This window comes from Brienomyrus brachyistius, chromosome 7, assembly GCF_023856365.1.
Source record: "Brienomyrus brachyistius isolate T26 chromosome 7, BBRACH_0.4, whole genome shotgun sequence".
In the NCBI taxonomy this organism is placed as follows: Eukaryota; Metazoa; Chordata; class Actinopteri; order Osteoglossiformes; family Mormyridae; genus Brienomyrus; species Brienomyrus brachyistius.
This window is the reverse complement of record NC_064539.1, coordinates 6,643,036-6,659,239: the sequence shown is the minus strand read 5'-3', so window position 1 is coordinate 6,659,239 and position 16,204 is coordinate 6,643,036. Positions and strand designations below refer to the sequence as shown.

General features: G+C 46.0%; 1 protein-coding gene across 2 annotated transcripts in view; it reads left to right on the top strand.

The window, feature by feature from the left end:
• The window catches only part of LOC125746479 (pappalysin-1-like), a 90,809-nt gene that overhangs the window by 32,891 nt on the left and 41,714 nt on the right, over nt 1-16,204 (top strand). For both annotated transcript variants that reach the window (XM_049020492.1, XM_049020491.1), the window contains exons 8-10: nt 12,215-12,343; nt 12,573-12,664; nt 14,898-15,094. In XM_049020492.1, the coding sequence (XP_048876449.1) occupies nt 12,215-12,343; nt 12,573-12,664; nt 14,898-15,094 (418 nt within the window). The remainder of the gene's footprint in view (nt 1-12,214; nt 12,344-12,572; nt 12,665-14,897; nt 15,095-16,204) is intronic.

The window sequence follows — 16,204 nt, the reverse complement described above, 5'->3', positions numbered from 1 at the left end:
ACCATTAATATTTCTGAGGCAGCCGAAGTGACCGGAGATGAATTCTCATTAGATAATTGGCTGTACACAGATAATGACGTGTTTTGTGGTTACCAGACCAGATGCGTCCTAGGTTGGGCCATTCCAAATGCAGTCTGGATGTGCTGTAGCATAAAAGGGATGCTGCTGGGGGGGGGGACTCATGATGCATGTGGCGGTTGTCCTCGATTTTTCCATCTGTTTAACTGTGGCTGTATTCGTGGCCAATGGCCTGGGTGCCTGATATGTGTTTCCCCTTGTTACCTGTTCAGTTTGCATAGCAAGGGGGGTATGGCTCAGTGGGTTAAGTCACCAGTTGAAATTCCAGGGTCAGCAGAGTGATTTCACCCATGGGCTCCTAAGTGAGGCCCTTAAACCCTAATCACTCCTGCGACTGTCTCATCCTGCTTTCTCAAAAATGTGCATGAAGGCGTCTGCTCAGTTAATAAGGTGTAAGATGCTGTGAAACATTTTCACTGTGAAAGGATCACTGAGTTGTGCCAGAGGCAGCTGAAGTGGGAATGCTGGTGAAGCGGGAATGCTGGTGAAGCGGGAATGGTGGTGAAGCAAGAATGCTGGTGAAGCGGGAATGCTGGTGAAGCAGGAATGGTGGTGAAGCGGGAATGGTGGTGAAGCGGGAATGGTAGTGAAGCAGGAATGGTGGTGAAGCGGGAATGGTGGTGAAGCGGGAATGGTGGTGAAGCGGGAATGGTGGTGAAGCGGGAATGGTAGTGTATGCTGAAGCTTTAGGGTCTCCCACCAAATCTGCCACGTGTTCCTGTAACGGCGGGTGAGATCCGCTCTTCCTTTGAGAAAAGCCACTGCGTTGTAGGTCTGCTGTTTTTTCGGTTATTAATGGATCCGTTTTCTGTCTTGCTTTTGATATTCCCCCTTCAAAGACTCCCCCAGCCATTCCCCACCAGCCAAAGCTTCCAAAGGGAGCCCCTGTCCTCCCTCTTCTGTTATGTCAACATCCCCTGCTGCTGGTATGCTCTGTAAATCTCATCACCCTGCCTCCGCTGTCTTCTTTCACCCTTATCGGTCTCCCGAGGGGGCATTTCCGCACTCAAGGTCGCATTTTTCGTTTGTGACGTGTTTTTTTTTTTTCTCCCAGAAGGAGAGCGTGTTGGAACTTGCGCCCCCTGTTGTGAGGTTGAGATGTGCGACACAGGTCACAGAGCTGGAGCAGAAATTCAGTGCGCGTCATACCCCTTGCTTTTCTTTTTTTTTTTAGAGTAGTAATTGTTTTAGGACCCCTCCTACATATCAAGGCATGGGAGGTGCCATGTTTGAGCCGTACAAATGGGACACGTGCCTTCTTTTCCACTGCCTCGATACTCATGCTGCTCTTGACAAAGTGGTAAAGCTGTCAGAATGACTGTCTACTTGGTGTTTTCTGTTTATCTGGAACTTTGACAAATAGACAAGAATCGGTTCCTTGTGATATTTTCCCTTTGCCAGAGATCTATACTTGTGGTTACGCCAGCTGGGATCTCTAAATTTCCCGGAGTGCATGCGCGTGTGTGTGCCTGCATGTGTGTGTGCATGCGCGTGTGTGTGCCTGCATGTGTGTGTGCCTGCATGTGTGTGTGCCTGCATGTGTGTGTGAACCCTGCAATATGCTGGCAGCCTGTCTGCCCTATGTTTCCTACCATAAGCTCCTGGTATGGAAGATCGATGGCTGTGGAAGACCTTATATTTGGGTAAATAACGCTTTGTGATCGCTGTGCAATATGTGCAATATACTGCCTGTACCTGAAATGAAGTTTACCACAGAGTTCCTCTCAGTAATAAAGCTTCTTAACCCTCTGGAGTCTACGGCATCGTCGGTGATGCTGCGTATCTTTCTCGTGTATTTCAGTTCATAACTCGCTGAGATCTTATTGTAGAAACATGAAAAAAACACTGACTAAATTGGTAAGTCTTCATTTCGAAATGTCCATTGTCGGAAGTATTAAAGTTTCTAAAATTAGGTTAAATCGGCAAAAAAGTAAACCATGTCACCTTACTTTGTTTTACCTGCACCGGGGGCGTGTAGCTTCTTAGGAAGAGTCACCAGAGATATGGATGTCGCTGCTGAGTAAGTGAACCTCTCAACGCAGTTGACATTCTCTCTGCAGACAGACACACTGCTGATGGCTGTGCTCAAGAGGTCATTAAAGGCCTGGATCTTGGTTTTTATCCAAGACACTCACGAGCCCAGGCACTCAGACTCCTTGCTCAGTGTCTCAAAAGCCTCGATTAGAGCCTCCATTGACTCCGTGAAGATCACAGCATTGTCAGGAAAGTCATGATCAATGGCTCTTTCTTCACCAAAAGATATCCCACAGACACTGGATCCCACGACCATGCCCAGCACCTAGTCAATGCAAGCATTGGACAGAGTAGGAGCAGGAACACACCCCCGAATCAACAAGGGAGAACACAGAGGTTCTGCCTTCACTCTGCACAGCACTCACAATAGCAATGTACAGACTGGCTATGATATCCAGCAACTTCGGAAGGATCCCACAAAATCTCAGGATGTCCCACAGGGCACCTTGATCAATTGAGTTGAACGCTTTATGGAATTCTGCAAAGAAGGTTGTAAAGAAACTCTGCCAATATTTGCATTTGTGCTCAATGAGAACTCTTAGTGCTAAGATGCAGTCGATGGTACACTTCTTAGGTTTAAAACCAGACTGCTCTGGTTGCTGTTAAGCGAGCAAGTAATCATGAATCCTGCTGTGGATGACACTAGCAAGGACCTTACCCAGCACTAAGAGCAGTATTATACCCCTGTTGTTGCCACAATCCAGGCAGTTACCCTTTCCAGATAGGGACAAGAAGTCCCATTTTCAGACAGTTGGGGTGACGCCCATCTCCCAAATGGAAACAAAGACTGCTTGCAATGCCTGGAGAACAACCTTACTGCCAGCCTGGAGAAGTTCACGTCAGATAACAGAGATCTCTGCAGCCTTCCCTATTTCCAGCTGGTTCACCACCTGTGCAGTCTCAGTGAGATTGGGTGGTTCACAGCTAATCAGCGGGTCAGCCTTAAGACCTGTGGACCAATGTTCCAACGTTCTTGTCAGAGGATCAGCTTTAAACAGCCGCTGAAAGGAGCCGGCCCAGCAGGTCACAACTGCAGGGACCCAAGTAAGACCCTTCCATCACCCACCCTGACTATGACTCCTTGATGAATAGATTCAGATGTGCATAATGCTTCAATTCCTCAATAAGCAGGACATGGGTCCCTGGACCGTAAATGGTGTGTCACTTGCTCCGAGATCCCTCTAACAAATGCCTCCTTATCTGCTCTCAGAGCCCTCGCAACCAACCTTCTCAGTTCTCGGTACAGATTGGAGTTTCCATCAAGCCGTGCACTGCAACTCCTCTCAATAATATCCAGGGTGCCCTGCAATATGAAGCACCATCTTCTGCAAACAAACAAGCAACAACAAACAAATTTATTTTTGTATAGCGCATTATCACAGCATTACATTGTCTCAAAGCGCTTTACAGCATCCGCACCCAAAGCCCCCAGTGAGTAAGTCATAGGCGACAGTGGCAAGGAAAAACTCCAAAGAAGGAAGAAACCTTGGGAGGGACCAGAGTCAAAGGGGGAGCCCAACCTCCAGGGGCCGGCAGGGATAGTCAAATAAGAGTAAAGTCACATTGTCCCAATCATAAGATTTGGGAAATAACTGGAAATCAGGGAAGATGACAAGCCAATGCCGAGTCTTCTTCCAATCGCCAGGCAGCTAGAAGTAAGGCCTCTACACCGGCAACACCAGCACAACCCTCTTCAACCTTCAGGGTCTTTCACGGAAAGTCTCCCACATCATGTTAAAATCAGCAATCACACCCAAGTTTGTAAGTTCCTCACGAAATCTGCATGCAAGCTCATCAGAAACAACATGATCTTAGAGTCTGGCCAGGTCCAGCCTCATTCATCTAGTAGGTGGTCGCCTACTGGACCTAAGCTGAATCTTGAAAGTAGCAACAACAAGTGTGTGGTCAGAATTCACAAACTGGGTACTTCTCTAGGCTCTGGAGTTCTGTAGGACCCTCTAGAGGCTGCTCATGACAATGTGATTGATCTCCTTCGCCGCGCCACCAGTATTGGAATAGCTAGTCCAACAATATGGCTCAAGGCACTGGTACCAACATCCAGTGACCTGCAGCCCCTAACCTTTGGAAAGTCAAGGAACATGGAGTTACTTTCACCACAATCATCAGACCCTTGCCGACCGACAGTCATCATAGCCAGGCCTGTCACTGCCAGTGGTCTTACTGAAGTCACTTCATGGGCACCCATCAACCACTAAGCGAAGCTGCGAATACAATGTCTCCCTCATGGAGACATCATTCACCATAGTTGAAGCATATACTGAACCAATAGATAGGACACCCAGAGAGAGCCTCAGCCTGAGTCTCATAATACGTTCATTGAGAGAAGTGACATCGGACTCTATCGGAGGGAGTCGATCCACCACGGCCATAGCTGCAGTATGGCAGCCATCAGAGCGAGCAGACTAATAATTGATGTACCCCCCTATGGAAATCTTGACACTCCCTGGTCTGCATACCTCAGAGAGTGCTGCCACTGAAATGCAGAGTCTATGAAGCTCCCCCAGTTGCAGTGGAAGATGGTCATCATGCCGGAGAGACATGCACCGACCTGATGGGCCGCCTCATATTAGGACCCGAGTGCTGCCATGCAGCGGGCGACACCTCAGCACCACACTAATTCTGGTCCCCAATGGGTCTCCGGCAGTTTCGACACCTCCGGGGATGAGGCCTCTGAGGGTTTTCCCCCATCCCCTTCATCATACGTGCAGCCTTCCTGTAGGCTGCTGCACGGAGAGCAGAAAAGAGGCCTGTCTGCTTTGTCAGAGCTGTGTGAAGTTTTTATGTTGGCCCCCAGATTTTTCCCTGCAGGTTTGAGGACCACTTGCATGGCCGGATGCCCTTTAACATCATACCCAGGACAAATGACCAAAATACCAATTTTATAGTCATTTTTCTCGGGTTTTCACGTTATATTAGTTATTAGTAAAAAGTTATATGGATAAGTTTTTATTGGGGAGACAACACTTCTGTGGTTATCAGAATATCGTTGTAAACCTCTGTAAATACCTTTATGTATAAGAATGTGATGAGATGTTAGGATGGCAGGTTGAATTGAGGCACCCACCATGTCCCACCATGGTACAAATACATTTCTTTGTTTAGAATGCTGAAAGTCCAAGTGTCAAAATGTGGTTCGGTGCTATTAGTTACTTTGTAAGGCTCCTTTTCAGTTTCATTATGTGCGGCCATAAAGGAATTGCTTGTTATGGTGATGAAGCTCATGCAGGGACATGATGCAATCAGTCAGCAGTCGGAAAATAAGACGGCCCCTTGTGCTATCAACGTTGCAACACCTAATTGTTTAATGGGTCTTCCTGAGAAGTTGTTCTTGTCCTTCTATATCTGTTGATTTTTCAAGTGTTTCCGTTTCTAGCCGGCTCTCCAAGAAGGACGTGCTTGTAAATCGAAGTTAATCTCAGAATTAAAAATATTTTCCTCGTCAGTCCACATACTGTTCTCTTTTGGGCTTTGTAACTGTTGCGTGTTCCCTGTCAGGCTGGACATTACAGCTGTGCTTGAAAGCACACCCGCGGGCCATCTTAATCTATTTCTTAAGGCTTCAGATGGCAGCCTATGGTCATGGGATCGAAGACAGGCCATCGGTATTGAGCGACTAGCTAATTAATCTAGTTACTTATATGTTGTCTTTGGTTACACTTCAATCCCTTGACCCTTCCGTTCAGAAATGGACTAACCTTCCCATATCGAGTCAAATCACCGAACCCTCAAGGGGTCTTCAACCTGAAGGCCTGGTTTCTTTATCAGGTTAGTTGACCTACGCTCAGTTTGTTAGCGTGCAGGGGGGTGGGGGGTTGCCGATCTCACATCCTCCCAAGCACGTTCTCTGCCATGGACGTCTTCCCAAATCCTTTAGCTTGTTTATAGTCCTTCCAAACTTCTCTTAATTCTTTCCCTCCTTTTTTTTTTGACTTAAGTACGGGACATCCATCTGGCTGTTAAGTAATCCAGTACCTAAATTGAGGAGTATAAACATACAGCCTGTAGTACAACTGCAGGTTGATCAGGGATAATTGTGGATTTTTTGAGAACTTACGTTCATGACCACAGACTATACAGGGGTTCCTCTCCTCCATCAAGCACCCATTGTAGAAAAGGTCAAAATTGCAAATTCTAAAATGTTGCGTGTTATGCACGTGTGTAAATTTCAGTAAAATTAAACAAAAGAAAAATCCCCCCCCCCCCCCCCCCCCCATACAACAGGAAGGAAACGGCAGCATCTTTTCATTGTGGGGCCTTAAAAGTGCCAGTTGCCTGTGGTTGACATTGTGAAAGGGGCCGCAGTAAAGATTTACAGGCTAAATAAAACCACGTTCGGGACTGACGACAGGCATTTAACCACAAGGGCATGAGCTCTGGCGCATTGACTGCAGACATGTGATTTATTTACTTATATTTGCTAATGTGTTTTTTCGGCCGCCTCCAATCCTGCCTCTTGCGATGTGTTTCTTGCTGAAGCTCATGTGATGTAGCAAGAGCACGTTACGGGCACTGGCCTAGAGAAGCACACGCGCAGGTGTGCATGCAGCTGCCACAGGGTCTTGTTGATAGCCTGTCCGATGTGGCCACAGTAATTCCAGGCCCCAGACGGGACCCGAGGCGTCTCAGGTTCCCATATTACGTGCTCAGCCATCTGGACGGACATGGGATGCCACCAAGAACTCCTGCAATTTTGTAGGTGAGGGACCCCGTAAGGGAGCTGGTAATTAAAGCATCAGAGTCCTTCGAGAGCCAGGCGAGATAAGGTTATTTAATGGGAGGCCCAGCAACATTTACCCAGCGAAGCTCTTTAGGGAGCCTGGGATAGATGTGCTGTTGGATATTCATGGCATTTACATCTTTGGCAAGATAAAAATTTAATTTCCCGCGATCTTTTGTTATTACTATTGATTGACTGCTATTGAGTTTTTTTTTTTTTGGCTATTGAATGGGAAGCAGGTCATGCAAATTCGATTTTCCTTTCAGTTATTTGAGCCGGGGAGGAGGTGTGAAATGGGGGGGGGGGGCGGGTGTACATAGAAATGCTGAGAATAAACCTTATAAAGAGTAAAGCTGTAGAATTTATACCTAGATTAGGGATTGCAACATACCAGAAAAAGCCTCTGTACCTGAACAGGGAGGAATGGTTTAATCTGCCTCTTATAAATGAGGAATATAAGAATCGTAAGGGTAAGACAGTATCACACACCTAGAGTAGACCTAAGGGATTCTGGGAGTTTGTTCTCTCGGTTAAAGCTCGGTCTTTCTCTATTGTGTTTAGGCGGGTCGATCAGCCTGGGGCAGTCAAAGCCATCCTCTGACACTGCAGAATACCTGACCCTGGTCCTTTTATTCTCCATCCTTTTCCTGCGGACCCTCGATAAATCACAGATATGATAGCCTTGATACCCTATGAAACTAGTTCTCTGCCCATTGATTTATTGACCGCTCACAGAGGCACCCCAAGTCTTGCCCTGAAGCTCGAGGCTTTTGATCCCGACATTTGGATCTGATATCCCAGATCTCCAGATTAACAGATGACATCATGTTCCAGCTTCCTTTTAGAGTCCGGAGTCAACCTGATTGGGCTGCTGCAAAATCCACTGTCCTGCCCCATTTATATAAGCCTGTTTCAGACTGACATTGTAAATGTTCTCTGAAAAAGTCATTAAAATTGAATAAATCATTAAATAACTGTTGGTTAAAATACACTATCGTCTCTAATCTGGCCTTCGATGTTGTTTTTATAACTGCTGTCTCTGTATAGTCTTTTTCTGACAGTGTTTTGTGGGGTGATTTATGTTTTGTTTTCATTCTTTTCTTTCATTCTTTCGAATGCTTTTATTTTCCCTCCAAAAATGAGTGCCTGAGATGGCTGTTTATCTTGGCGGGGGGGGGGGGGGAGCTACGGTCGATGCCTTGTGTGAAACGGCGGCTCCGGTGAAAAACCGCGGTGACGTACCTTGCCGCAGCCTCCGGCAAGATGCCGACCTGCTGAGGAAAAAAAAAAAAAAAAAACGCAGAGCCTTAATTTCTCCCACTTTAGATAATAGAGATCATATCCCCGGGCTGTATGATGGGGGGAGGGGGTGCAGCCATTTTGGCAGTGGTGCTTTTTAATACTTCTTTGAAGGGCCTTCCAGCTGTTTTACGAGTCACCGTCTGAAATACCGATACGTGAAATAATGTCGGTCACCTGCATCGCGCCGACGTGGTGAGGACAGTGTCAGGAATCATAAACGCACGCTGCAAATATGCTGCGTTAACTAATATCACAGTTAATGTAGGAGTACGGTTTCTTTGGAAGTCACACGCCGGACGTCTGATCGCTTAAAGGTATATTCCTGGCTGGATCGGCAGTTTGGCCTTTCTGTGGTATCCCATTATAACTGTCTCTCCGTGGAGTGTGAAAAAACAGAAAGCGTCTTGGCTGTAATATTTTCTCGCTGTGTGACTGAAGGCTCTGTTTCTCTCTGCGGCACGCCTGGGCAAACCGCGCCGGGCGAACGCGTAAGCGCTGCCCGTGTCGTTTACGCCCGCCGAGTGATTTAACTTGTTTGTTTTGTCACTTACTGAACGTTACTGCTTCCTTTCCATTACCAGGAGCACCTTGTAACTCCGCTGACGGGGGGAGGCTGGCCTCGCTTGAACCCCCTGAAAACTCGAGCCGCTCCTCAGACAAGCCCCTTCTTCTGTCTGCTGTTATCGTGTTTTTTATTGTTAATTTTCTCTATGGTTTTATAGCATTGATTAAAAAAATAACCTGGACGAGGAAATGGTTTGATTGTGCAACTTGTTTTGTTTACCCTATGCAGCTGGTGAATCTATAAAATTAATGTACATTTATCTAAAGGAGACCGTATCAGGAGAGGTTAAAGCAGGTCACGTTAAGCAAGTTCATTTTTTTCTGAACGTAAACTGATTCAGGATTTGACTTTCTCATCTTTTATCTGGTCTTAATATATGCTTGTCAGAAAAACGCACCTGCTTTTTTTCCATGAACCCTTTTATCTGTATACTTTGAAAATTCCATAAGTTAAGCAGAATTTTTTTTTATGTTTTTTTCCAATTCTTTTGCTACTGGAGAAGCTTAACACAACAGTCTATGCGTTTACCCTGCACCCCACATCCCTGACCAGCGTAAGTGGGCGGAAGCTGGATGCATGGATGGATGTTTACTCTGCGTGTCCAGGTCAAAAGTGTTACTGGAGTGGTGTTTATCTTCCATAGCATTCCATATGAAGACCTTATATAGCAGAAATTGGTTACGATGCGAAGCGAAACTGAGCCCCAATTCCCATGCAGTGTTCCACTAGGGACTTCTTGGAATGAGTCCTCAGAGGATGAAAAACTGGCTGACCCCCTTCCTGCCCCCCATGAAATCCTCCACATTAACAACTGATGACTCAGGTTTTCCACTGGACATGGCCACTAGACGCCACCGTGACATGAGAAAGGGACCAGTTTCTCACTATTATAGGGCAAGAGGAGTTTAACAAAGGGGCTATACTGTGTGTTTTAAGGGCCGTGGCGTGGGGTGTGCATGCTTGCGCGCGTTTGACGTCACTCGGCCTACAGCAAGGCGGCAGGCATGCCTGAGGTTTTTTGTTGGAAACGCTTTGCAGGCAGCACCTGTAGATCCTGTGAGCTGTTTTGTATGGGCAGCGAACCTCTGTGCTGGTGTGACTTGCGTCTCGTACGACTGGATTGGTGAGGTTAATAAAAAAACAAAAAACGGGGCCTCCGCGTTTTCTTTTTGCTTTGGGATCAATGCCAGGAAACTGTCATTCCATCTCCAGAAGTCAAATGGAAGAGTTGAGGAAGAGGGGCGTGAATGTAAGCGTCAGTAGGAAACTGCTGTGGTGAAGCAAGATTTGTTCTGAGTTCAGGGGTCAAAAATACATCAGTCTGGATTTGGAACACATTTATACCTGTCAGTCTGTATTTCTTTTTGTGGAGTGAATCCCAAGCTTCTGCAAAAGGTCTTTTGATGTCGGACTCCATGCTATCCTGTATGGATAAGACCCTTGATGTTGCGTGATTTTAGTGGGCCGTCATCGTCTGCTCAGACAGTCCTTCATTACAGTTACAAAGATGCTGTAGTGGCAATATGATAAATATGACACTTCAATACTTAAAGTATGGAGATGCCCTAATACATTATGGGGTGCTTGTGTTGTGTGGAACAGCAATAAAACAAGGTTTAATAGGAGCCAACATCTTAAAAGACTGTATATTTGTACAAATAAATTGTCCAGGATAATACATGCCATTCCTTAAAGTGTTTCCCATGGGTACCCATAGACAGTCCACATTCTTGCTCCCTCCTAGCTCCCAGTCTGGCAGAGAGCTCAGAGGAAGCAAGAACATGGACTGTCTGTGGGACCTCGAGGACCGGATTGGAAAATACTGCTTTAAACGCTTAAATGTGCTGAACTGTAGATATACCCATTTGAAGATCATTACCTTTCAGGATAAGCTGACTCAGTGAGGTAGTCTCCCCTTTTCCTCATCTTCTCAGACTGGTTAGGGTGAAAAAAAGACCTCTGTTGTCAAATGTCCAATGTGTCTCCTCCTCTCTGGATATTTGGTGTAGAATCCCTGGAAGTCTCTGTTATATGGATTCTGCCTGGAAATCCAGGATTTGTAGGAAGTTATGGTACTTTACACAAAGCTGCATGACCAATCATGTTAATCACTTTGAAGTAGATTTTTAGATAGCACATTGTCATCCCCAGCATTTTTAAAGTCTTTTTTGGTTGAGAAATCTTTGACTGAGGCAAAACAACAAAATCTGGACTCATCTTAGTATGATAAATCGGCCCTGTGTGATTTAGCAACAGGCTGATTTGCTTGTAATCGGCAGGATATTTGTTTGAAATTAAGTCTGAAAGCTTTTTGCATATGAGGGAAAAACAGCTAGTGTCATTCCCGCACGAATGGATCACAGTCTGTTTTCTGCAGGCTCCCTGCTTGTGACGTCATGTCCATGCCGTAAAAAGTGACAGCCTGTTTCTGTCAAATTGCATCCAGCATCCCGAAGCCAGCTCAGGCATCTGAAGGCCACATGAATGCATGTAACACACATGAAACGCACATGTAACACGTAACTTGCGAGATGGCATCGTCATGGCGTCAGATGATGCCGATGCTCTTCTTCTTCAGCAGATGGGGTCAAAAGGCCAATTTCTGGATGTGTTGTCATCCTGTCTGCCCACCATTTCCTGTCCAGCTGGGAAGGGCGTCTCTGTCAACAGACATTTGACGTCCAGTCATTTTGTAATGGGTGACAATAAATGCAGTTTTTTTTTTTAATGACTGAACAACATATGGCTTAGATTGACTGTATCTGTAATCCACTCCAGATGTGATCTGATGAATCTCTGGGCCTCGTTCTTTGGGGGTCGTGGTTTGCCATTGAGAGCTGTGGTTGTGGACTTGGCGCTTACCCCCATACTCTGGTGATCCTCCCCCCACCGCCCAACCCATCTCTGGGTTGCGTGCAGCCCAGCAAAGTGACTGAGTTGCTTTCCTTGTTTCATGTTTGTCTCCATCCCCTCTGGTCCAATGCTTTGGGCCAGCACCCCAGGTATTGGTTTACACACTTGAGCTTGGAAGCGAGAGCAATAAAGAATGCATGAAAAGCCAAACAGAGGGATCCGATATGGTGGAGATGGTTATATGGCCGGAGCGAGCCTCGTAATCATCTTTCAGCGTGAAAGGGGGTTCCAGGAATGCGGTGTGGACAGGGATCCACCGACTGACAGTTGTCCTTAGCCTGCTGTGGGGGCCAGGGAGGTTGGGGGTTGATGGGGAAATGGTTTGAACGTATCTGTATTCAGGCAGGGAAAAAAAAACAGTGACCAGAAAGGGGAAATGAGCAAGGAAAATGTGGGTAGAGCATAAGAGAGAATGAGGGCAGAATTTTGCAGGATAATGGTCAGTGAGTTGCTAATCATTGTGAAGCTCCAGGTGGTGAGAATAGCAATTGACTGATAGAAATCAGTTGCTTGATGTGTTGCATGGTGCATATTATGTACTGTTAGACTAAGAAGCCCTGTCTTTGTGTGTGTTACTTCCTTAGGGATGTGAAAGCCGGGACGGTTTATACGTACAGAGTGTTGACCTTCTCTAGAGAGATGGAGAGTGTGCCTTCCCCCGAACTGACTCATGAACTCGGAGCGCCTTACTGTGGAGATGGAGTTATTCAGAGGTGAGTAGGTACATGTCAGAGGTCACCCTCATCACCATCATCATCTTCACCATCATCAGTACAGGCTGCCAGCCAGGTAACTGTCAAACATCCCATGGAGAGATGGGCCAAAGTCAACTTTATTGTCATAAAGGAGGTTGAGCTGGTTGAGCGATGAGGGTTTGGCACATACAATGCGGGCAGCGTGTAGATTCCTCCTCAGACTGCAGCCAGATCTCTGGTGTTCCAGGTTCCTCGGGGAGGAGTGCGACGACAGGAATCCTGTGAATGGGGATGGCTGTTCTAGTCGGTGCAAGAAGGAGCCGTTTTTCAACTGCGTCGGTAGGTGCTCGACCGTCTTGGAAAGCCAACAGTCTGTCTTGCCGGATAATCCTTGGAAATCTGATGTCTTTACAGAACTGAAAGCGTAGGCGTGATGTTTTAGTACGTGTTAGTAGACAAAGGCTTCTGCTAGGTTGTCTAGCACTAGTAAATGATGTTTTTAGTGCGTTGGCTAGTGTCAGACACATGCTGATCAAAAGAACCACATTTTAATGGGGGAAGGAAAAATCGCGAAAATTCCAAGGAGAAGAAACTCGAAAAGTAGTAATTTATGTAATTTTCTTGGCACCATCCACACCTTTTCTTTTTCGCAAAAGATAAATGTATTTTTTAACCACGTTCTTTTCACCCAAGAAAAACGGGCTGGGGGGACAAAGCAGCCTTGTGTGGTGCAGGTTTTATGTGCTCTCCCGAAAGGCACCCCACATAGACACATTCTGAGGCCATCGTCGGTTTCGGAAATGCGCAGGGATTCCAGCGGCAGCCTTTTCCATGGACGGCGGAGCTGGCGGAAATCGGGCATGTGTCAAATGTTTCTGTGCGCGCCCGAGTGTGTGTGTGTGTGTGTCTCTTTCTCTCCCTCTTTTTCTCTCACTCTTTCACTCCCCGTCATCATTGTGATGGGAAGCTAGACACTCTAACGAACACAGCCACTGTCTGCTGTGTGTCTGACAGTCTGTTGGACAGGCTCAGGGAATGAGGAGAGTCATTTCATTAATGGAGATTGTGAAAGGAGATATGCATGCTCTAATTGTCCTTTTTTTTGGGGGGGGGGGGCACATGTCACATGCCACTCTCTACCCTGCCACGCCCCACTTCTAGCACCTCATCACCACCCTGACATGGAGATTCACTTGGAGAGAATGATATATCTGAAAATCCTATTTTTTTTTTTTTTTTTTAACATAATCCGAGCAGATCAGGCGAAGTTCATCAGGTTCCTGCTGGTCTGTTCCAAAGGCTCGTTCACTGATCTCTTTATTAAACTTTATGTAACGTAGCACTGCTCGGGGGGGGGGGGGGGGGGGGGCGGGGGTGCTAGCCTGTTATGTGTGTATGGCAGAGGCTTGCTAGGGATTTTGGGCCCCATAAAAGCATATCGTGTTGGCCTCCCCCAATCCAGACCAATCGAGTTATGTTCCAAATATTTTAGAGGATCGTCCTCACTCCCTACCCCCCTTTACAGCGCCCCTGGTGTAGGTTTGTCATTTTTCAGGGTTGCCAGCTTTCGTCCTGGCCCGTCTGAAATCCTTCTGCACCAGTGAAATTGGCATGGTCTCCCCAGGTTTGCATGGCTCTTCTCTGGGTCTTTCCCGCTGTCCTAAGATAAGTGGTCTGGCTGAAATGGTGATTTCTGCATTACTTTTAATCTGTGGATTAATGTTTGTTGGCTGTGATGGTTTGGCAACCTGTTCAGTGTAGACCCCGCCTTGAACCCTATTAAGGTGACTGATTGGATAAGCCGTCGCTTGAATTTCATAGATTGTTTAAGTAATTATATGGCTGGGTTTTTATTTTTTTTTAAGCTGTTTGGGTGTCTGTGAAATGCTGGTCCTTCCTCTGTTTCTCTCATGACATCCTATGTAAGAACATAACTTATATAATAATGTACTTATATTGGGATCGAATGCAATTAAACCTAATGCCAGTGCCACTGTAAACAGAAAGATGAAAAGACTGAACCTGAGCTTAAGATCTGTTAAGTATTTTACAGCAGAAATCTATGTTCTGAATTTATGACCATTTGAGTGTGGATTCAGTTTATTCCTATAGATTTGCAGGAACCTCAGTGGCACAACAAGTTGAGCTGTATTGTATGTATATTTTAACCACATCATTCACCTTATCCAAAGCAGTCTCAGCCAATCACGTGTCATCATTTCACACACGTGATGTGTTTAGCCTTTTGTTGTTAATCTCTTTTATTGAAATATCCTCTCCCTTGGGGGGTTTATATATATACATGAAGCGATTCCCATGAATATCCTGTACTGTCGTCAGTTTTAATAACACCGAAAGTCCCGTAACAGCCTTTCTGTGGATCTGACCGTCTGGCAGGAGGCAGAAAAGCCATTCCTGGCTTGAAATTGAAAACAAAAGGTTTCCAGTTTTCAAATCCTGGCATGTGGGGCTCTGTCCAGGATGGGACTCTGCTGTTGTACCTTTGAACTTCGTGGCATGGCTTTTCTGAGTCGAATTTGCATAAAGGTCTCCTGTAACAACTTCTGCACAGATGAGCCCAGCCTATGCTACTTCTATGATGGCGACGGCGTGTGTGAGGACTTTGAGCAGGAGAGCAGCGTGCGGGACTGTGGCCTCTACACTCCCAGTGGCTTCCTGGACCAGTGGGCCCATGCAGTGGAGGTGTCCCACGAGGAACGTCTGCACTGTCCTGCTGAGGTGGCCGCTGGATACCCCGCTCTGACCAAGGTGAGGTCTTTTTACGTTGCCAAATGGGGAATGTGTTGCACGTTGCACATTGCATGTTGGGACGAGGGCGTGAAAGGAAGAGATGGAGTGAAGGAGAACTCCAGGGCACTACCTACAGTTACCAGTTTATTGGTGTCGAAACAGATTTGGCTGACAAAACAACTTTAGATGCACACATGAGCCACAGAACTGCAACTGTAGCAGGATACTAACGATCTCTCCATAAAAGCAAATTGAGAAGACTTTCAATCGTTCACAATCTAATATCATCAAATCGCACATCCCAAGTTGTGGTGTACCCAGTGTTGCACAAGATGACAAGGGGGGGGTTGATGATTTTTATTGGCCTATGGATTTTTTTGACTGGTCAAGGTGAATCTGGGCCAATATTCACACTGAGTAGATTAACAGAGCAGATCTCCCCCCAGAATAAATATAATCTATTGCAAATATACTTGGAATAAGTGTCAACTGGCCGTTAATCTCTAACTGGCTGTTTTATTTGACATTCATGCAGACAGCACTTGATTATAAAGGCCTGAAGATGGTAGTAGCAGTGAGGTTAGAAATCATCTTAGATTCAAACTGCTGATATGGCTGTATGATGCCAGATAAGGCCGCCCAATAGCCGTGTGAATGATGCAGCAAAGTAAATTTTGGGTGCTCATTTCATAATGTGGTTAGGCGACATTGCTTATGTGTTAGAAATATTGCCGCATGCATCAGAAACTGCAGCTTAGTTGTTGTGATTATTTTATGCGATATGTACTATTGCTTTGTAACAGCTTAGAGCTACTTCTGATATTATAACCCTGGTGGCCACATCTCACGGTCGTTATGTTAAAAAAAAAAAAAAAACTCCAGTAACGTGTCCAGAGACCTTAGTGATCATGAACTGATCATCCTTAATATTTACAGCCATCCCCACCGTGCCAAATAGGTTAATCAATTTAATGGAAACTTAATGACGGCTCCAGAGGCGTGAATGTGCATGTCAAAGGTGCTAATGCTAATTAGCTAAAGTTGTTCTGACAGCCTGAGTGATGGACTGGCTCTCTCTTAACCTCCCTCAGTTAATAATGAAGAATGAAGCATCCCCCCCCCCCAAAA